The 21,870-nt window shown below is 40.6% G+C and overlaps 1 protein-coding gene across 4 annotated transcripts in view; it reads right to left on the minus strand.

Annotated features, from left to right (window-relative positions):
• The window catches only part of ADAMTS18 (ADAM metallopeptidase with thrombospondin type 1 motif 18), a 152,965-nt gene that overhangs the window by 79,335 nt on the left and 51,760 nt on the right, over nucleotides 1-21,870 (minus strand). For 2 of the 4 annotated variants that reach the window (XM_063654104.1, XM_054453617.2), the window contains 4 exons: nucleotides 6,505-6,787; nucleotides 3,209-3,402; nucleotides 2,820-2,903; nucleotides 1,112-1,271 (listed from right to left, as the gene is read on the minus strand). In XM_063654104.1, coding sequence (XP_063510174.1) covers nucleotides 1,112-1,271; nucleotides 2,820-2,903; nucleotides 3,209-3,268 — 304 coding nt within the window. In that variant the 5' untranslated portion in view covers nucleotides 3,269-3,402; nucleotides 6,505-6,787. Of the gene's footprint in view, nucleotides 1-1,111; nucleotides 1,272-2,819; nucleotides 2,904-3,208; nucleotides 3,403-6,500; nucleotides 6,788-21,870 lie in introns of those variants that run through there. The other 2 variants (XM_054453618.2, XM_063654105.1) reach the window with 2 other exon arrangements.

The raw sequence follows: 21,870 nt of genomic DNA on the forward strand, positions 1-21,870 counted from the left end.
GAGAGGAGTACATCACATAAGCTTTTCTCAGCTCCACAGAATTTTACCATTCATCTGGACTATTAGTTTTATCAGCAAACTATGGCCCCTGTGTTCTGTTTTTGTAAATAAAGTTTTATTAAAACACATCTGCATTCATTTATTTACATATTATTTGTGGCTGCTTTTGCAACAATACAGCTGAAATGACTAGTTGCCACAGAAACCTGTGGCCTGCATAGCTTAATATATTGACTATCTGGCCCTTCACAGAGAAAGTTGGCTGACTCCTGATTTAGACAGCCATCCATCAACTTTTAAAAAATGTTGAATTCCTATTATGTGCAATGGAATATACTAGAATATAGTATAAATATCAAAGATACAATTCTTGCTATCTCTGTCTTGTACGAATATGGAAGAACTGAGTACTTCAAAGTCAAGTAACTTTCTAAAAAAGGCACTGCTACCTAGTGGCACAGTTAGGTACCATGGAGCCCAGTAAAATCCTCTTCAGCTACCTGATTCTGTGGTCATGATGCTTATGAAATAACCTACAAGTTTCTAGTTAAATAATGTGTCTCACACCTCAGTGATCATCAGTAGGATCAATAAAGAAAAATACAAGCCAGGCGAGGTGGCTCATGCCTGTAATCCCAGGACCTTGGAAGACCGAGGCAGGCAGATCACCTGAGGTCAGGAGTTCAAGACCAGCCTGGCCAACATGGTGGAACCCTGTCTCTACTAAAAATACAAAAATTAGCCAGGCATGGTGGTGGGTGCCTGTAATCCCAGCTACTTGGGAGGCTGAGGCAGGACAATTGCTTGAACCCAGGAGGCGGAGGTTGCAGTGAACCGAGATTGTGCCATTACACTCCAGCCTGGGCAACAAGAGTGAAACTCCATCTCAAATAAAAAAAAAAAATACAAAATGAATAAAGTAAGTGGGCTCCCCACATTCTAAGTTCACTTAAAAAGAACAATAGTCACCAGAGGGTACGTGAGGTTACTCCACAATTTAAATATTATGTCTCTTTATTAAGGAACGTAAGGGCTATCCATCATCCATAGAAAGTTTGCATACTGTGTTTTCAGCTAACAGGTGTGTGTGAAGGATCTGTTCATACCATACCTAGAGTGTCACATGGTTCATTCTTCCAAGAACAAATATCAAATCCCGTGAGTAAGATGGCATGATCATGTCTCTTGCCATTCTTTCCAATGAGGGCAGACTGCCATTGACAAAAACTATTCAGAGACTGGTCTGCATGATGGTTGATCAATAATCCTCCCTATGGGAAACCCACACAAATCAAAGTGTGAATTTGTCACAGAGATGAGAATGTTGAATCATTCCATTTGTACAGGCAAGCACAGAAACATATTTCTAGGGAGAAAGATCAGTAAACACTTGAGCTAAGGTAGGAGACAGGAAAATCTCTATTTTAGGTAAATGCTCACAATATTTAAAGCAACTACAAAGTTTCTGTAGTGTGATTTATGATTGACTATAGTTCTACAAAAAATAACCTGGCATCAGTTAGAACACCTTTGTTCATCTCACCTAGTACTACCTTTATAAAACCGTTACAACTTTTAAAACATGGTAATAAATTAATGGTGATGAAATTCAATGGCTTTTCCATAAACCTCATCATTATTTCCATAGATGTCAAAATTCCCCGCAAAGCGTCTGGCACATGATAGGTTACAATCAATCAATCAATCAATATAATGAAAATTCACTGAATGAATAAACAAACGATGATAGGATTCCAAAGGATAAGAGAGGACCTACCCTTAAAATAATCATTTGTCAAATGTTTGCTTAGTCAAAGCTGTTGACTTGGCCAAGTTGAAGGTGTTTAGACAAGATCTTTAATTATCAGTTAATTAGGATGTGGCTGGCTTCAATGTCCTTGGGCAACCTATTAGTAGGCTAAAGACAAAAGTGTCTCCTAACCAGCACACGTCCTTTCTATCTTTCTAAAATTCCAAAAGCCATTTGACAAGCTGTTAACTTCTGTAGCTCTCCACACCTGAGCAATTAGATCAATTTTTGTCTTGTCTGTGTCTCCTTGCTTTTTATGTTTTTTATTGGCATTACAGAAGAAGAGGAAAAGCCTCAGGGGACTTAAAAAATAGCTATTTGAATGGTACTCGCTATCTCAGAGAAACAGAGTTTAAACATCAAAACACTACAAAGCAGTGAGTACCATGTAATTTAACACTTTATTACATGTTCTGGTTTTCATAATTTGCCCCATGTTTGTGTCTTGCATCTCACTGTGATCAATCCAAGGGCAGCTAAATATCCCTTGTTTATTCCCTGTATTACCTAAGATGGTACTGGGGATACAGTAGGTTTACTACAATAATTTTCTGATGTCTTATTTTCAGTATATTTTTGAAATATCCTTCTGCATCTACCAGCAATTACTCAGCATATCAAACTTGCAAAATCTAGCTAATCCTTAAATCTATGACCAAATTCACCTTCTCTGTGAAGCCTACATACCATTTATTTTATGTAACATATTTATATTTCATGTTTTTGTTTATATTATCTATTTGTATATTATTTAATAGTTATGTACCATTATTTATGTATATATATGCATATATAATATAAATGCATATAAATATAAATATTTTTCTGGTGCTTTAGTTTAATTGTGTGATTACACAACCTTTTAAAATTGTACTTTGAGGAGAGTCAGCCTAGTTTTAAATTTGAGCAGCTAATGACTGGTACATGGATTAGTGAACACAGTAGGTGTTCAAGAAATGTATTCTGAATGGCACACTGAATGAAGACATAAATGAAGTTTGCCACTTACAGGTTCTTGTTCCAGAAGAATTAGGCTCACCACAACCACATTTATGTCACTTCCAATAGTTCCATCTTTAAATAGGCCAGAAACCTGTTGGAACAATGGAAATCAAACAAAATCTCAAAATTTTCAAAACCTTAGGGGGAATCAATCAGACATATTGATTGAAGTACGTAGGCTTCAATTTTACCAAATATATGTACACATAAAGACAATTTCCTCAAAACTCAACTTAAAAAAATAAAACCACAAATGTAGCTATTAAAAGTCATGGCAGAAACTGCAATTACATTTGCACCAACCTAATACATCTGCTATTCAATCCATGCAAGAGAATTCTATGACTTTCATCTTCTTTGGAGAGCCAGAAGGTTTGTGACACACCCCCCCCTTACCATGTTCATGACTGTGAGAATGTACGTGGTGACATTTCCCTTGCCATGCTTTTCCACCATTTTCTTGTCTGCCACCACAAGGGTTTCCACATTTAGGCCCTTTTGTGATTTTCCAGCTGATCTCCTGGGTCGCCCAGAGCTCCCATATTCATCAAACCTTAGATAGGTGTCCTCTGTGGGAGGCTTGGGAGCATCTATGATGAACAGAAGAGCATTTGGAAGGAGTATTAGAGAATATCTGGATAAGACAGTTGAGAGAGAAACTGAAACAAGGGAAGAAGAGAAACTATGTAATCAACACTCCACCCAATCCACTAACAAGTGATGCTGTCAGTGCCTGCCCAGGTGCCTTGCATCTAGTATGTGGTCAAGAAGGACGTACTCAATAAATGTTTGGATGCACAGATGGGTAGATGGATGGATTGGACAGGATAGATGGGTGGATGGATGGATGGATGTGTGGATGGATGAGTGGATGGATGGATGGTGAATGGATAAACGGGTAGGTGGATAGAAATAAATGAATAATAGATGAATTCAGTAACTCAAAAATGCTCTAAAAAGAAAGAAAAGAAAAGAAAAAAGAAAAGGAAAGGAAAGAAAAGAAAAGAAAAGGAAAGGAAAGGAAAGGAAAGAAAAGAGAAAAGAAAAGAGCTCTAGGCCAGGCATGGTGGCTCACGCCCGCAATCCCAGCAATTTGAGACGCAAAGGTGGGTGGATCGCTTGAGGTCAGGAGTTTGAGACCAGCCTGGCCAACATGGTGAAACCCCATCTTTACTAAAATTACAAAAATTAGCCAGGCATGGTGGTGCATGCTTGTAATCCTAGCTACTTGGGAGGCTGAGGCAGGAGGATCACTTGAACCCAGGAGGCAGAGGTCGCAGTAAGCCAAGATCATGTCACTGCACTCCATGAGGAAGTCTCTTTTATGTCCTCAAAAGAAACACCCAACCACACCTACACATTCACTTTTGAGATACAGTCTCTGGGTGACAGACTGAGATTTCATCTCAAAAAACAACAACAAAAACAAAAAGCAAGCTATAATTCTAGTTAGTAGAATGGATCAACAAAAATCAATTTGTGGGGAGAAACTTTGAAAGTAGAAAATGCTCATTTTACTACTCAAAAACTGCAGAAATAGTGTTCATCCTTGGGATCTAAATTTATTATTTATGAATTCATTAAATATACCACTTTATACATTATCTTCTAAATAAAATGTAAACAGTTCTAAAATACTGGCCATGTCTTAAACTCTCATTTCATCAACACAGACTTTAACATAGCACATAAGAAGTGCTCAATAAGAACTCTTTGATGTGATATTGACTTAGTTATTGGGGAAACAGCATAGTTGGGGGTGATATTAAAAACCGTATTAAACACTTTTCATAACCGGTAAAGTGTGGGTACCAAGTTAACAGAATGGATGCTGGCCATAGCCATGGAGCAGAGACCCAGAAGTGCCTGCTGGGCCAGACATGACGCCTTTAGTTAATGGAGAGCAACAACTATGAGCATTCCTGGGAAGAAAAACGGCATCCAGAAAGCTCAGGGAAGTAACCGTGTACCAACTAGTACAGAAATATTTTAGTACTATAACACCGGTCCAGCCGTAATAGTGAAACTAGCTCTCTACAGAGTAAAATTACAAGATAAAATTATTTAGAGTTAGATTTAAAAACTCAGGTTGGCCACTTATGAGCACAGTGACCTTGCGCCTCAGTTTCCTTATCTATGAAAACAGGTGACACTTGTTTATAAGGTTGCTGTAAAGATTTGCTTTGATGTCTCATATCAAACTTGTCTTACCACTATAAACATCATTACTATCATTAATACAGGCTAAATCATTATATATGCTAAAGGGATGCCCCTTAATGAGGATATTTCAATAATACCAAAAACTCAAAAACCAGTTAAAATGGTAGAAACTCTTTCATTATTCCTCCTGATTAACATCTTAGTGATACCAGTTCCTCTTCTCCATGAGCATAACCTTCTTCTGGCTGTGCTATCCAACTTGGCACACAATTTCCATGAGCAGCTACTGAGCCACAGAAGAATTTAAAAGTTTAAAAGGCAATACTTGATTCAGGTATTGAATATCTTTTGGCTGGGCGCAGTGGCTCATGCCTTTAATGCTAACAATTGGGAGGCTGAGGCGGGTGGATCACCTGAGGTCAGGAGTCTGAGACCAGCCTGGCCAACACGGGGAAACCCCATCTCTACTAAAAATACAAAAATTAGCTGGGCGTGGTGGCGTGAGCCTATAATTCCAGCTAGTGGGGAGTCTGAGGCAGGAGAATTGCTTGAACCTGGGGGGTAGAGGTTGCAGTGAGCCGAGATTGCGCCACTTCACTCCAGCCTGGGCAAAAGAGTGAAACTGTCTCAAACAAAACAAAACAAAACAAAACAAAAACAAAAACAAAAAAAAACAAGCGAAAAGAAAATGTTTTAAATGTTTTAAGTATGTCCCAAACAACTTGAGTATGTAAATCTACTTTTTTGACCTTAATTTTATGCAAGTTAAATGCAGATTAAGTATTTCCAATAAAAATTTATCATCTGAATTGACTGGTTTAAGTGCTATAAAGTTTAAAATAAATGCTGGATTTCCAAAACTTAATAGGAAAAAATAATGTAAATCTCTCACTAATAATTTGTTATCCTGATTACAAGTTGAAATAATATTTTGCATATGTTGGGTTAAATAAAATGTTATTAAAATTCATTTACCCTTTTTTTAACTTTTAAAACTTGTGGCTATTAGAAAATGTAAAATTGTATTTAAGACTTGTGTTACATTTCTATTGGACATCGCTGGTCTGGAAACGGCCGAAGGTTGTACCTAAGTCAGAAACCATGCTCAAGGATACCTGTGTTTCATAGCTACCTCCCTCACATGCTAATGTTCTTGTTTCTGGAAGTCTCTCCTTTGTGTCCTCAAAGGAGACATCCAACCACACCTAGACATTTACCTCTGATTTCTTTTGTCATTGAAAATCTAGGTACTTTTCTCGGAAGCACAGAAATCAAGACTGGGACCTATGGCATGAAAGTAGGAGATACTAAAAGAGTAAAAAAGAAACCATATCTAAACCTTTCCTAGTTTAACCTAGAATAATTGATCATCCAGCATTTGCCTGAGAGAGATAATTACTGGTCCTACGCCAAGACAGATGCTCAGGGTAGCCCCATTTTGACTTGCAAAGCTTGTACACCCAACAGCACTCAGGAAAACCGGTCGAGGCCCACCTAAGAACAGAACAAGAAAAAGTTTCCTTACATACATTTCTTGCGTCGTCCACAAAAATGCTGCTTTTGCGACCTTCGATGGTGATACTCTGTCTCTTGACTCTGAGACGCATGGGGAATGTGACTTGGGGAGTAACCAGGATAATTCCGGCCGGAGCCGGGGTAGCCACGGTACCCCTGGACCTTCTCCTCTGCTGTCCTTTTGTATAGTACGTGAGGATGGTGACCCGCAGGGGAGCTGTAGTTGTGTTCCTGGGCCAGGAGTTGAGGTAACGGCGAGATGAGGAATTCATTTTTTCGTGTCCTGATTAAACCTGACTAAAAAGCCAAACACAAAACAAACAGTCATGATTCCATGCATCCCTGTGCAAGGGTTGGTTTTCAACAACTGCTTCCTGACTAATTCCTGTATGTGGGCACAGGAGCTAAAAGCTTCACACATATTGCCTCATTTTTATCTGCACCATTACAACAAGTTGCTATTATTATTGAGACAGGGTCTCACTTTAAAACTGAAGCTGGAGAGCAGTGGCGCAAACATGGCCCACTGCAGCCTTGACCTCCCAGGCTCAAGTGATCCTCCCAGTTCAGCCTCCCGAGTAGCTGAGACTACAGGCACGTGCTACCATGGCCAGATAATTTTTATACTTTTTATAGAAATGGGGTCTATGTGGCCCAGGCTGGTTTTGAACTCTTGGCCTCCCAAAGTGCTGGGACTATAGGCATGAGTCATCGCACCTGGCCCAACAAGTTGCTATTATTATCACCCCCATTTACAAAGGAGAAAACTGAAGCTAAGATAATAAGTAGGAAAGCTAGCATGGGCACTCAGAGTTCTCTACTTTCAGAGGCAGGACTCACAACCATTGGACTGCCAGTCCTGATGATTGTGCCTGAAGGGCTGAGCCATGGACATCCTGCTGCATCTGCATTTATAATCTGGCAGATGCCAGGCTCACCACTGTATAGAGTGATGAATATAAAAACACCCCCACTCATTCTCAAGTGGTTCATACTTGATTTTTCTCTTTTTTTTTTTTTTTTTGAGATTAGGTTTCATTCTGTCCCTTAGGTTGGAGTACAATAGCACTATCGTAGCTCACTGTAACCTTGACCTACTGGGCTCAAGCAGTTTTCCTGCCTCAGCCTCCTGAATAGCTGGGACTACAGGTACACACCACTGTGCTCAGAAATGGGGTCTACGTTGCCCAGGCTGGTCTCAAACTCCTGGCTTCAAGTGATCCTCCAACCTCAGCTTCCTAAAATGCGCAGATTACAGGTGTGAGCCACCAATTCCAGCCCATCTTGATTCACAGTTGCTAAATCAATTTTTTTAAAAAAAATTAGCAAGGATGGCAGAGAAAGGTATGAGTGATGTGATCTCTAAGTGGGGGTCTAGAGAATCTGATGAGTGGTGCTATAATGAAGAGACATATTTACCAAATCAAGAAGAAAGGGGAGACCCTGGGAAGCCCATTCAATCACAATCTCACTTTCCAAGTGGATGGCACAGTATGTACATCTTCGTACCTGATTTTGCAGCCAAGATGCACTCTTGTCTTTCTTTCAGGAAATGCTGTACTCTATCTTCTCTAGATATCAGAGTTCCCTGATACCCAAGAACCTGCTGGGGAAAGTGTGGTCTGCAGACCAGTAGCTTCAGCCTCACCCAGGAACCTGTGGGATTCAGAATTGTGGGCCTCACCCCAAACCTGCTGGATCAAAGTCTGCGCTTTATTGATATCCTCACATGTTTATGGGATCCTTTTTATTTCTGCGGTATCAGTTATGTCACATTTTTCATTTCTGATTTTATTTTAATCTTTTTTTCTTAGTCTAAGCTAAAGGTTTGTCAATTTTATCTTTTCAAAAAACCAACTTTTTGTTTCATGAACCTTTTACATTCTTTTTTCAGTCTATATTTCATTTATTACTGCTTGGATCTTTATTATTTCTTTTCTTTAATTAATTTTGGGTTTAGTTTGTTATTTTTCAAATTCCTTGATGTGCAATATTAAGTTGGGTTATTTTTGGGATCTAATTTTGGATGTAGGTGGTTAACGCCAATTAATTTGAAAACTTAGAAAGAATAGAGAAATCCTGGACAAATACAGCCCACCAAAACTGAATCATGAAGAAACAGAAAATCTGAACAAACCAATAATGAGTTAAGGAGATTGAATCTGTAATAAAAAGTCTCCCATCAAAGAAAAGCCCAGGGCCCAATGGCTTCCCTGATGATTTCTACCAAATTTAAGGAAGAACTAATAAGAATCCTTTGCAAACTATTGAAAACAAGTTGAAGATGGGGTAGTTTTCCAAACTCATTCTACATGGCCTGCATCACCCTGATACCCAAATCAGACAAGAACAAAAAAGAAATCTACAGGTCAGTATACCTGATGAACATAGATGTGGGAATCCTCAACAAAATACTAGCAAACCAAATTCAACAGCACATTAAACAGATCATTCACCATGATCGAGTGGGATTCATCTCAGTGTTGCAATAGTTTAACATACATTAATCAACAAACATGATATATCACATTAACAGAATCAACAACAAAAAACATAATTTTAAAAGATGCAAAAAAAGCATTCGATAAAATTTAACATCTCTTCATGATAAAAACTCTCAACAAATTAGGTATAGAAGAAGTGCATCTCAACAAAATAAAGGCCATAATGACAAACTCCCAGCTAACATCCTACAGAAAGGGGAAAAGTTGAAAGAAAGCCTTTGCTCTAAGATCCAGAACAAGACAAAGATGCCCACTTTCACCGGTTCTATCCTACATAGTATTGGAAGTCCTGGGTAGAACAATGAGGCAAGAGAAAGAAATAAAGGGCATTCAATTTAGAAAGGAAGAAGCCAAATTGTCCCTGTTTTCAGATAACATGATCTTATAAATAGAAAACTCTAAAGAAACCATCAAAAACCTATTAGAATAGAGGAACACAGTACAGTTGTAGGATGCAAAAATCAACACAAAACATCAGTAGCATTTCTATATACCAACAGTGAGCTATCTGAAAAAGAAATCAAGAAAGTGGCCAAGTGCAGTGGCTCACACCTGTAATCCCAGCACTTTGGGAGGCTGAGGTGGGTGGATCACTTGAGGTCAGGAGTTTGACACCAGCCTGGCCAACATGGTGAAACCCTGTCTCTACTAAAAATACAAAAATTAGCCGGGCATGGTGGTGGGAATCTGTAGTCCCAACTACTCAGGAGGCTGAGGCAGGAGAATCGCTTGAACTCAGGAGGCGGAGGTTACTGTGAGCAGAGATCGTGCCATTGCTAGTTCAGCCTGGGAAGTAAGAGCAAAACTCTGTCTCAAAAAAAAAAAAAAAAAAAAATCAAGAAAACAATACCATTTACAATAGCTACCAAATATATATATTTGGTATAAATTTAACCAAGGAGAGGAAGATCTCTACAGTGAAAACTATAAAACATTGATGAAAGAAATTGAAGAGGATGCAAATAAATAAGAAGATATTCTGTGTTCATGGATTGAAAGAATATTTTTAAAATGTTTATACAAGGCTGGATGCAGTGGCTTATGCCTATAATCCCAGCACTTTGGGATTTGAGATCAGCCTGGGCAACATGGTGAAACCCTGTCTCTACAAAAACTATAAATATTAGCCAGGTGTGGTGGTACATGCCTTCTTGTACCAGCTTCTTGGAAGGGTTAGGTGGGAGGATTGCCTGAGTCTGAAAAGTGGAGGCTGCAGTGAGCCAAAATCATTCTACTGCACTCCAGCCTGGGTGATAGAGCAAGACCCTGACTCAATAAAAAAAAAGAAAGAAAAAAATAAAAAAACACAATCCTAATATTCATATGGAACCACAAAAAGACCCTGAAGAGCAAATGCAATCTTGAGCAAAAAAGAACACAGCTGGAAACATCACATTACTCAACTTCAAAATATACTAGAAAGCTACAGTAACCAAAAAAATATGGCATAGGAATAAAATAGACACACAGAACAACAGAACAGAAGAGAACCCTGAAATAAATCTACTCATCTATAGCCAATTGATTTTTAACAAATGCACTAAAAACACACAGTGGGGAAAGGACAGTCTCCTCAACAAATAATGCTGGAAAAACTGGATGTTCATATACAGAAGAATGAAATTTGACTCTTACATCTCACCATATGTCGACATCAACTCAAAGTGGATTCAAGACTTAAGTAAGATATCTGAAACTACTAGAAGAAAACATAGGGAAAATATTTCATGACACAGGTCTGGACAAGGATTTTTTGGAGAAAAACTCAAAAGCACAGGCAACAAAAGCGAAAACAGAGAAATGGAATTTTATCAAACTAAAAAGCCTCTGTACAACAAAGGAAACAATCAACAGACTGAAGAGACAACCCACAGAATTGGAGAAAATATTTGTGAACTATGTATCCGATAAGGGTTAATATCCAGAATACATAAGGAACTCAAACAACTCATCAGCAAAAAATAACAATAATAATCTGATTTTTAAGATGGCCAAAAATCTTAAATAAATACTTCTCAAAAGACATACACATGGCCAACAGGGGTATATGAAAAAAATGCTCAACATCACTAATTTTCAGGGAAATGCAAATCAAAACCATGTGAGATATTACCTCACCCCAATTAGAATGACTATTATCACAATGACAATAAATGCTAGTATGGATGTGGAGAAATGGGAACCGTTACACATTGTGGGCAGGAATGTAAATTAGTATAGCCATTATGGAAAATGGTATGAAGGTTCCTTTAAAAATTAAATGTAGTTCTACCATATGATCCAGCAATCCCACTACTGGGTATTTATTCAAAGGAAATGAACTCAGTATGTTGAAGAGATATCTGCACTCCAATGTTTATTGCAGCACTAGTCACAATAGCCAAGACACAGAATCAATCTAAGGGTCTGTCAACAAACAAATAAAGAAAATGTGGTGTATATACACAATGGAATACTATCCAGCCATTAAAATCATGAAATCTTGTAATTTGTGGTAACATGGGATAGTCATCTCAGGAGCTGTGGCATCGACATGATGTGTAGAGCCTGAACTCAAAGATAGAGTCTTCATTCACAAGCACATGCTGGGCACCTGAGTCCTGGTCCTGTTCTAGGCATTGCCATAAACAAGAGTGGTACACAAGTAAATGAAATGGTTCACATCCGTGGCCTTATGAAGATTATGGGACAAGAGAATCAATAGGCAAGATAAGTAAAATCTCACAATCCTAGAAATTCCAGCCATCATATCTTCAGGATATACCTCAGAGAAGCCCACCCTTCCAGATCTAGCACACATCATGCTGGTAGATGCTCACATCTCTTATTTGGACACTTTCTATTAACGTCCCAAATCCCACCTGTCCTATCCAATAGGGTTTCCCCACATCAGCCAGAGTCCTCGTCCAGCACTAATCAACTTCTTCCATTCACTCTGGTATTAATCACAAATTCCTGGCCCACTAATCTCTGCATCATCAACTCCCTGCAGAACCTGCCAGCTTTCTGTCCTCTCTTCCTCTTCTCACACCATTCTAAACAGGACGCTCCTTTCACTTTTTGAACCTAGTAAGTTCTTCGATACGATGGCATTTTCACACATTTTTTTTTCTTTCTCCTACAGTCTTCTCCTGTCAATTCACTTGGCTTTCTGGTGCTCATTGCTGATGTCTCAATTTAAACACCATCTTCTCAGACAAGCCATACTCATGACCCTATTGAAAATCATCCTCTCAGCCGGGTGCGGTGGTTCATGCCTGTAATCCCAGCACTTTGGGAGGCTGAGGTCAGGAGATTGAGACCATCCTGGCTAACACAGTGAAACCCCATCTCTACTAAAAATACAAAAACTAGCCAGGCATATAGTCCCAGCTACTCGGGAGGCTGAGGCAGGACAATCGCTTGAACACAGGAGGCGGAGGTTGCAGTGAGCTGAGATCACACCACCGCACTCCAGCCTGGGCGGCAGAGCAAGACCCCACCTCAAAAAAGAAAAAAAGAAAAGAAAGTTATCCTCTCTCATGCAAAGGCATAAGAATGATATAATGGATTATGAGGACTTGGGATAAAGAGTAGGACTGGAGATGAGAGATAAAAGTGTACAAATTGGGTGCAGTGTATACTGCTCAGGTGGTGACGGGTGCACCAAAATCTCACAAATCACCACTGAAGAACTTACTTATGTAACCAAACACCATCTGTCCCCCAAAAACCTATGGAAATAAAAAAATAACATAAAGAAAATTATCCTCTCTCACTTCCAAGTAATCTCAGGTCACAGTTTACTGGCTTTATGTTTATCTTCAATAAGGAAACAAACAAAATGCAACCCTCTCCCCACCATCCCTCATAGGCAGTCTTGTTGTACACTCTGTGACAGCAGGGGCCACCTGAGTATCCCTGATGCATGCCACTTGTTATCAGCTAGTAAATATTTGTTTCTCTAGGCAGGGCGTGGTGGCTTACACCTGTAATCCCAGCACTTCGGGAGGCCAAGGAGGGCAGATCACGTGAGGTCAGGAGTTACAGACCAGCCTAGCCAACATGGTGAAACCTCATCTCTACTAAAAATATGAAAATTAGCCTGGCGTGGTGGCAGGTGCCTGTAATCCCAGCTACTCAGGAGGCTGAGGCAGGAGAATCGCTTGACCCCAGGAGGAGCAGTTTGCAGTGCACTGAGATTGCACCACTACATTCCAACCTGGGCAACAGAGTGAGACTCCATCTCAAAAAAAAAAAAAAAAAAAATTGTTTCTTCATCCCCAGACTTTTATCAGAGTGGAGGTGATGCTGAAGGCATGCCAATATCAGAGAAGGAAACCAGACATAGGAAGTAACAATTTCAAGACTATAATGCACATGAACTCATCTATATTTCAGACATGACGCCATAAGCATTCAGTGCAATATCTTAATCTAACCTCACAACTCCCTTGGAGGAAAACCCAACAGGAAGCACAGGCAGAATTCAGGTCCCTCATTCTCTTAGCAGGACCCTCCCCATGCCCTCACCTCTTTCCAATTGCAGGCAGACAAAAAACACCATTTAAAGTCCCTCACAGACTAGAAGGAAAAAAAAGTGAATTATCCCTGAAAGGCCTCCAGCCTTTGCTAACTTCCTTACTTGGCTCAACTAATATCAAAGGCTTAAGCCACTTAAGTGCTTTAACTGGACTAACTGGTTTGGAAGCTTTCTATTTTCTCCCTGTTACATGCAAACTGCAGACAACTCAAATGCATAGAGAAAACTTCCACACTGAGAAAGTAATTTAAAAAATAATAACGATGGGCATCCTATATTGAGACAAACACTTTGTCTCACATAGCCTGTCATCTTCCTATTCAGGGTGACACAGATAAAAATCTAGAAGAATTCTTTATAACAAAACAAGAATTTTACAGTGCTAGATATTAAAAAAGAAAAGTATTATTTTTCTGCTTTAGTTTGATAAAAAACCTTGGAATCTAACCAAATAAATACATTTTATTGCTTAAAAATATAAACCCAATACACCCAAAAGAAACCATCTGTTTATTTGTGGAGTGTGTGAAGCATTTTGAGATATCGAACACAAGCAAACTTCTGGCTGAGTAACAGTGAATGAGACAGATCTGTGGTCTCCCGTGGCTTCCAATTCAATGGGGGAACCAGGGACTAAACCAGCAAATATCACAAATGGGAATGAAATATTATTCCTCTGTATAAAGTGTGAAGAAAAAGACGGGGTTTCACCACGTTGGTCAGGCTGATCCCGAACTCCTGACCTCAGGGGATCCGCCCACCTCAGTCTCCCAAAGTGCTGGAATTACAGGCAGGAAAACCCATCTTTACTAAAAATACAAAAAATCGCACCACCGCACTCCAGCCTGGATGACAGAGCAAGAGTCCCTTTCAAAAAAATAAATATGAAGAAAAAGAGCAAAGTTCTATGAGAGAAAATAATAGAAGAGGTGAGAGGAGCGGGGAAGCTAATTTTAGAGAGGGAGGTAACTGAACACTTTTCTGAGGAGAGGCGTTTCTTGTGAGACCGGAAGTCCTCTCCTGGTCCATGATGGGGAAGTCTAGATGGAACTGAGAGACTCACATCTCAGAGCTAAGGAGCGGAAGGGGTGGGGAGAACAGGAGGAAAGCAGAGACCCAGTGGCCTGCTAAGAAGGGGATGGACTAGGGACGCCCTTAGACTCCTCCTACAATAGAGGACAGGAAAGGCCTAGATTCATCCGTTCTCGCACTGCTATAAAGAACTACCTGAGAATTGGGTATTTATAAAGAAAAGAGGTATAATTGGCTCATGTTTTCACAGGCTGTACAAGAAGCATGGCTGGAAGCCTCAGGAAACTTTCAAAACTTCCAATCACGGCAGAAGGCAAAGGGTTTTACGTTTTTTTCTTTTTGTTTTTTTTGTTTGTTTGTTTGTTTGTTTTTTGGAGACGGAGTTTCCCTCTTGTTGCCCAGTTTGGAGTGCAATGGCACGATCTCGGCTCACTGGAACTGCCGCCTCCGGGTTCAAGCGATTCTCCTGCCTCAATCTCCTGAGTAGCTGGGATTACAGTCATGCGCCACCACGCCCGGCTAATTTTGTATTTTTAGTGGAGACGGGGTTTCTCCATGTTGATCAGGCTGGTCTTGAACTCCCGATCTCAGGTGATCCACCCGCCTCAGACTCCCAAAGTGCTGGGATTACAGGCATGAGCCACTGCACCCGGCCGCAGACACATCTTACATGGCTGGAGCAGGAGGAAGAGAGAGTGAAGGGGTACGTGCTACACACTTTTAAACAACCAGATCTCATGCAAACTCACCATCATGAGAACAGCAAGGGGGAAATCCACCCCTAAGACCCAATCACCTCCCACCCTTCCTCCAACACCGGGAATTACAAATCCACATGAGATTTGGGTGGGGACACAGAGCCAAACCATATCAGGCCCCAAGTCCACTTAGATGTGGCTGCCGAAGGCTGATGGTGGTGGAAGAGCTGCCCCCAACTCTCCACCCAGGGAACCCCTTTCCCTCAAGAGACAAGAGTCAAGCCGAGGGAAAGGACTGGATTGCGCCCCCTACTGGACTCTGTGTGCTGCAGAGTCAACTCACATTGCTTCTTCCTGCATTGTGTTTTGTCTTTTCCAGAAGATACAGAAATTCTGTTATGTGACTTAGCTGCTAAAGCTTAAAAATTAAATTGATTCTGACCCAGAGTCAATATTCTATTTAAATAATGTTTTATTCTTTAAAATAAGATAAAAATAAATATGTTTTATTTGTGAACAGGTGTTTTCTATTTTAGATTTCAAGGGCCTAAATCTTTTTTTTTTTTTTTTTTGAGACAGGGTCTCCCTGCAACACCCAGGCTGGAGTGCAGTGGGGCAATCTCAGCTCACTGCAACCTCCGTCTCCCAGGTTCAAGCAATTCTTCTGCCTCAGCCTCCTGAGTAGCTGGGATTACAAGCGCCCACCACCACTCCCGGCTAGGGTTTGTATTTTTAGTAGAGATGAGGTTTCATCACATTGGCCAGGCTGGTCTTGAACTCCTGACTTCAAGTGATCCACCTGCCTCAGCCTCCCGAAGGTCTGGGATTACAGGCATGAGCCACCTCATCCGGCCTCAAGGGCCAAAATAATTCTTAAAGGACTCATGCCAGGTATAAATCACACTTTATGCATTTTCCCTAAAGTTTCCTTTAAAATATACTCCTCATTGGTCATATTTCAATTCCATCACAGGCTTTAGATTTAACAGAAAAAGGGAGACTGCAGCCTCCAGATGTAACTGATAAATTTAGTGTTAGGATGAGTGCACAATTAATTTTTAATAGTTCAGTGTGAAGAGCTTTAAAGATCAAGGAAAATTAGGAAGCTATAAATAAGCTTCCTGAAGGCAGGGACCATGTCTTACGTGATCTGTATCCCAGTATTTATACCTATTAATCAAAATTTAAAAGACCTAATGAACAAATAATGTTTGTAACAATAGAGCCAGAACTTCAAATAGAATGATATAAGCATATCTTAAAGAAATATTTGAAAAAATAATAAAAACAGCCCCATGGGCAGTATCATTATTCTGTTTTTATTTTTAGTAAAGGCTAATTGACAGATAGAACAAAGTAGCCCCAGTAGGCTGCCTGGAAAAATACTAGCAAAGACTATTTGTGGTCATCAATAATCAAGTTATTTTTCACTTTTTAATTTTGAATCTATCTGCAACAACTAAAAAATGCTCTTACCTCAGTCAAGATGTCACATTCTTTAAAAATTTTTTTAAATATAAACAAGAACACTAAAGAGTAAGTCATTGATTTGTTGCCCAACATGTATGAGAATACCCCCAAATGAGAAATCTCAGTTCAGAATAAGAGAAAGACTTAAAGTATAATCAATATGAAATAGAAATTCATGGTCCAGGGGTTGGGGTGAGGAAGGAGGGAAAGAAACACCAGAAAAATTAAAGACTAAGTAAAGAAAATGCTGAGAAACTCTTTGAGGAAAACCATTGGTATAAGGATGTTTAGGATTTTATTTAGCAGCAATGGGCCAGGTGTTATAGCACATGCCTGCAATCCCAGCACTTTGTGAGTCTAAGGCAGGAGGATCACTCGAGCCCAGGGGTTTATTAGCATGGGAAACATCGCAAGATCCATCTCTACTAAAATAAAATATTAGCCAGGTGTGTGTGGTGGCATGCGCTATAGTCCCAGCTACTCAGGAGGTTGAGGTAGGATAATAGCATTAGCCTAAGAGGTTGAGGCTGCAGTGAGCTATGATTGCACCACTGCTGTCCAGCTTGGGTGATAGAGTGAGGCCTTGTCTCAAAAAAAAAGAGAAAAAAAAAAGCCCTTTACTTAGATAATTTTTAGAGGATTAAATGACTTAATACTTTTAAAGTGCTAAAAACAGGCTGGGCGCGCTGGCTCACACCTTTAATCCCACCACGTTGGGAGGCTGAGGCAGGCAGATCACTTGGATGTCAGGAGTTCAAGACTAGCCTAGCCAAAATGGCGAAACCTTGACTCTACTAAAAATACAAAAATTACCCAAGCAAGGTGGTGCGTGCCTGTAATCCCAGCTACTTGGGAAGTTGAGGCAGGAGAATCACTTGAACCCAGGTGACGGAGGTTGCAGTGAGCCCAGATCACACCACTGCACTCCAGCCTGGGTGACAGAGTGAAACTGTGTCTCAAAAAAATAAAAATAGAACAAAAATAAATAAAAGTGCTAAAAATAGTGTTCGGCACATAGATAACACTCAATACATATTTATTATCATTATAATTATTACATTTGACTATTTGAGGGAACAAAGAGAAGTCTGGCCTTTTTCTAACAGTGTGTTTATATTATAACTTTCCCCTTCAATTGGACTTGAAATTCTGGGAAGCAGCATAAATATTCTTTCAGTTTATTGAGAAAAACAATGAAAGAACTACGCAAGGTTCGAAGACCTGAAAAGACACATATTGATGAAATTCTTGCAAAAGTAACTGAAGATATTTAAAGACAGAAGAGAAACCATAAATTTTTCTACCTTGGAGAGATGATCAACCCAAGGACTCTAGGTTTTAGTTTTGACCGGTTGGTGTGTTTTGGTGGGGATGGGAAAGAAAAGTGACCAATGGCAAGGAAAGTATGAGGCTGCCTCTCTCATGAGGCCCCTTCTTGGGCCTATTAACTTCACCACCATAAGTTTTACCAGTTCAAATGTTTAACTCCAGCCTTCGTCCATTCTGAAGGCTCAAACTCTTCTCCTCCTGCTCCACTGAAAAGCAGCAACAATCTCTTTTTGGTTTGGCTAGCATCATGGGGAGAAGAATGCTTGTTACAGGCCTTAAAGAGTAAATGAATGGTTATTGCTGAGAGAACAAAGCAAAGTAGACTTTATGGAGAATGTGGCAGAATAGACTGTGACTATGGACTAGAGTTGTCACCTTATATGCTGGCCATCTGTTTATTTTTATTACTTTTTGAGACAAAGTCTCACTTTGTCACCTAGGCTGGAGTACAGTGGAGCTATTTCGGCTCACTGCAACCTCCACCTCCTCCCAGGTTCAAGCGATTCTCCCACCTCAGCCTCCTGAGTAGCTGGAACTACAGGTGCGTGCCACCACACCTGGCTAATATTTTGTATTTTTTGGTAGAGACGGGGTTTTACCATATTGGCCAGGGTGGTCTCAAACTCCTGACCTCAAGTAATCCATCCACCTCGGCCTCTCAAAGTGCTGGCATTAAAGGTGTGAGCCACCATGTCTGGCCCTATCTGTTTAAGATGAGACAGGTAAAGGCCCACCCCTTCCAGTGAACACCTGAGCACTTCAAGGTCACTCCACAGATGCTCACTGAGTCCTCTCCACCCGTGGTTCATGCAGCTGCATCACTGGGCAAAGCTGATTTGTGAAAGTAATCCTGATCTCCAAGCTTGGCAGGTAGTGTCCATGCACTCTCAGTCTCTGTGACTTTCTGAGTCATGCTGATAATGATAGACTAGAAAAAAGGTTCCAAAAATCTTGCTGCCGAGGTCCTCAGAAATGCTTGGCTTTCTTCTCTTCCCTCACCTGGGATGTTCAGCTACTTCAAATACACCAATAGGCTCAAAAATGAATTATCCTTTCACTTTACTCACTAACCCATTGGGGCTCCAGAACAACGTTAACTAAAATGACTTTGACTATATGCAGTGGTTTATGCTCCTGACACAAAGATTAACAGATTCAGTCTCTGTCTTCAAAGCCCTTCAACTATAACCGTCTGTACGGATGTAAATGTCATACTAGCAGCTCTTAGTAGATATTAAATAACATATTGATGAAAATTGATTTAGCTAATTATAATTTCTACTGAAATAAACACTTAATGACTTCAACAGCTCATATCTCATGAGACCAGAATACAGCATCATGGCTGTATTCAAAACTCCGTATTGGTTTGGAAAGTATAAGCAGATTCTGTCCAAGTTATGCCTGTGCCCATTCTCAATAGAGTATGTACCTCTAAGAAACTCTTTTTAAGCTCTATGTACTAATACCAAATGGTTGACATTCTTAACATCTATTGCATACATTTTAATATTAATTAAAAAATTAAAGGTAAAAATGTTAAAATGCATATAGTTTATAAGCAGCCATAACCTACGTTTCAGCATTTATAAATTAATCTCAGTGGTTTAATAATAATCAACAGATGTTGGTAAGTCCCTTTTCCTTCTTATTCTCCCTGCCTTTTTTTTTTTATTATACTTTAAGTTTTAGGGTACATGTGCACAACGTGCAGGTTAGTTGCATATGTATACATGTGCCATGTTGGTGTGCTACACCCATTAACTCGTCATTTAACATTAGGTATATCTCCTAATGCTGTCCCTCCCCCTGCCTTCCTTTAACATACCCATCTCGGGGTCAGTGTTTCCTATGCACCAGACACTGCACATAGCATTTTATCTGCAGAATTTCAACTGACTCTCACTGCAGCTCTATTTGTTTTTTGTTGTTTTAATTTTATATTTTATTTATTGAGACAGGGTCTTGCTCTGTCACCCACGCTAGAGTACAGTGACACGATCTCAGCTCACTGCAACCTCCACTTCCTGGGTTCAAGCAATCCTCCCTGCCTCAGCTCCCGGAGTAGCTGGGATTACAAGTGCTGCCATCATGCCTGCTGAATTTTTGTATTTTTAGTAGAGACGCGGTTTCACCATGTTAGTCAGGCTGGTCTCGAACTCCTGAGCTGAGGTAATCCGCCTGCCTTGGCCTCCAAAAGAGCTGGGATTACAGGCGTGAGTCACCACACCTGGCCTTGCAGCTGTATTTGATGGGTACTTTATTAACCCTTCTATATCAGGGGGCTGTCTGATTCCATGGCCTGCCCACAGTCTTAAAAAACACACAGTCTGTTCAGATTCAGGAAAGATTCCTGAGAGGGTGGGGGTTGGGGGACAGCTGAAATGCTGGACTCTGAAGGTATGACTCTTTAAGAACAAAGCAGTTTTGGGCTGGCATAATGGCAGTAGGTCCTAGCCTCCTGCCAACTACCTGCTGTTCCTTTCCCCGCTTCAAAAGGACCAGAAAAACAAAGAGATGCAAGTAAACTCAGGTCATTCTCAGAAGTGAGGGCTGAGGTTAAGTGGCATTAAAATCAGAGAGTTGGCTGGGTGGGATGGCTCACGCCTGTAATCCCAGCACTTTGGGAGGCCGCGGTGGGTGGATCACGAAGTCAGAAGTTCGAGACCAGCCTGACCAACCTGGTGAAACCTCGTCTCTACTAAAAATACAAAAATTAGCCAGCTGTAGTGGTGCGCGCCTGTAATCCCAGCTACTCAGGAGGCTGAGGCAGGGGAATCACTTGAACCCGGGAGGCGGAGGTTGCAGTGAGCCGAGATTATGCCACTGCAGTCCACCCTGGGTGACAGAGCGAGACTCCGTCTCAAAAAAATAAATAATAAACAAATAAATCAGAGTCCTCTCAATTTTCACACCAAAAGATATGAAAAAAGAAAGTCCTGTGTTTAGCGGAGACACTGAGAAAGCTTCCCCCATGGATCCAGACATACCTGGCTCAATTGTTCTCTGGAATGTGTCCTTACTGGTCATCACCAATCTAGTTCAGATTTCACCCTGCAATACTCTTATTCTCTCTCTTATGGGGTATATTCTACATACTTTCAGGGCAGAACTGGACTACTCTGCCTTGCAACAGCCACGCCACATCCTGAATGCCGGAGATACTCCACATATACTTGGGAGAGACATATCCACAATAATAAAAGATATCATATCTTCCCAGCCCCTGAGATAGCCAAATACACACTAACAACCAGTTTTTGTTTTGTGTGTTTTTTTTTAAAGGTGATCTCTTAATCTTTTTTTTTTTTTTTTTTTTCTGAGACATTGTCTTGCTCTGTCACCCAGGCTGGAGTGCAGTGGCGCAATCTCCGCTCACTGCAAGCTCCGCTGCCCTGGTTCACGCCATTCTCCTGCCTCAGCCTCCTGAGTAGCTGGGACTACAGGTGCCCGCCACCACTCCTGGCTAATTTTTTGTATTTTTAGTAGAGACGGGGTTTCACCATGTTAGCCAGGATGGGATGGTCTCGATCTCCTGACCTCGTGATCCGCCCGCCTTGGCCTCCCAAAGTGCTGGGATTAGGATTACAGGCGTGAGCCACCACACCCGGCCCCTAACTACCAGTTAAAAGGACAGATACCGAAGCTGCATGACCTTTACAAGTGGTTTGGTCATGAAGACTTTCTCAATCTAGGGAAGATGAAGGAAAGCTGCTTGACACCCTTGTGCCTCATAATCCTCTTTGCTCCATGCTTATGAATGTGATCATTTCAAAGGAAGCTTAAGGGTATCATTTGGAAAACACATGACTGCCACAAAGGCTG

This window comes from Pongo pygmaeus, chromosome 18, assembly GCF_028885625.2.
Source record: "Pongo pygmaeus isolate AG05252 chromosome 18, NHGRI_mPonPyg2-v2.0_pri, whole genome shotgun sequence".
Classification (NCBI taxonomy): Eukaryota; Metazoa; Chordata; class Mammalia; order Primates; family Hominidae; genus Pongo; species Pongo pygmaeus.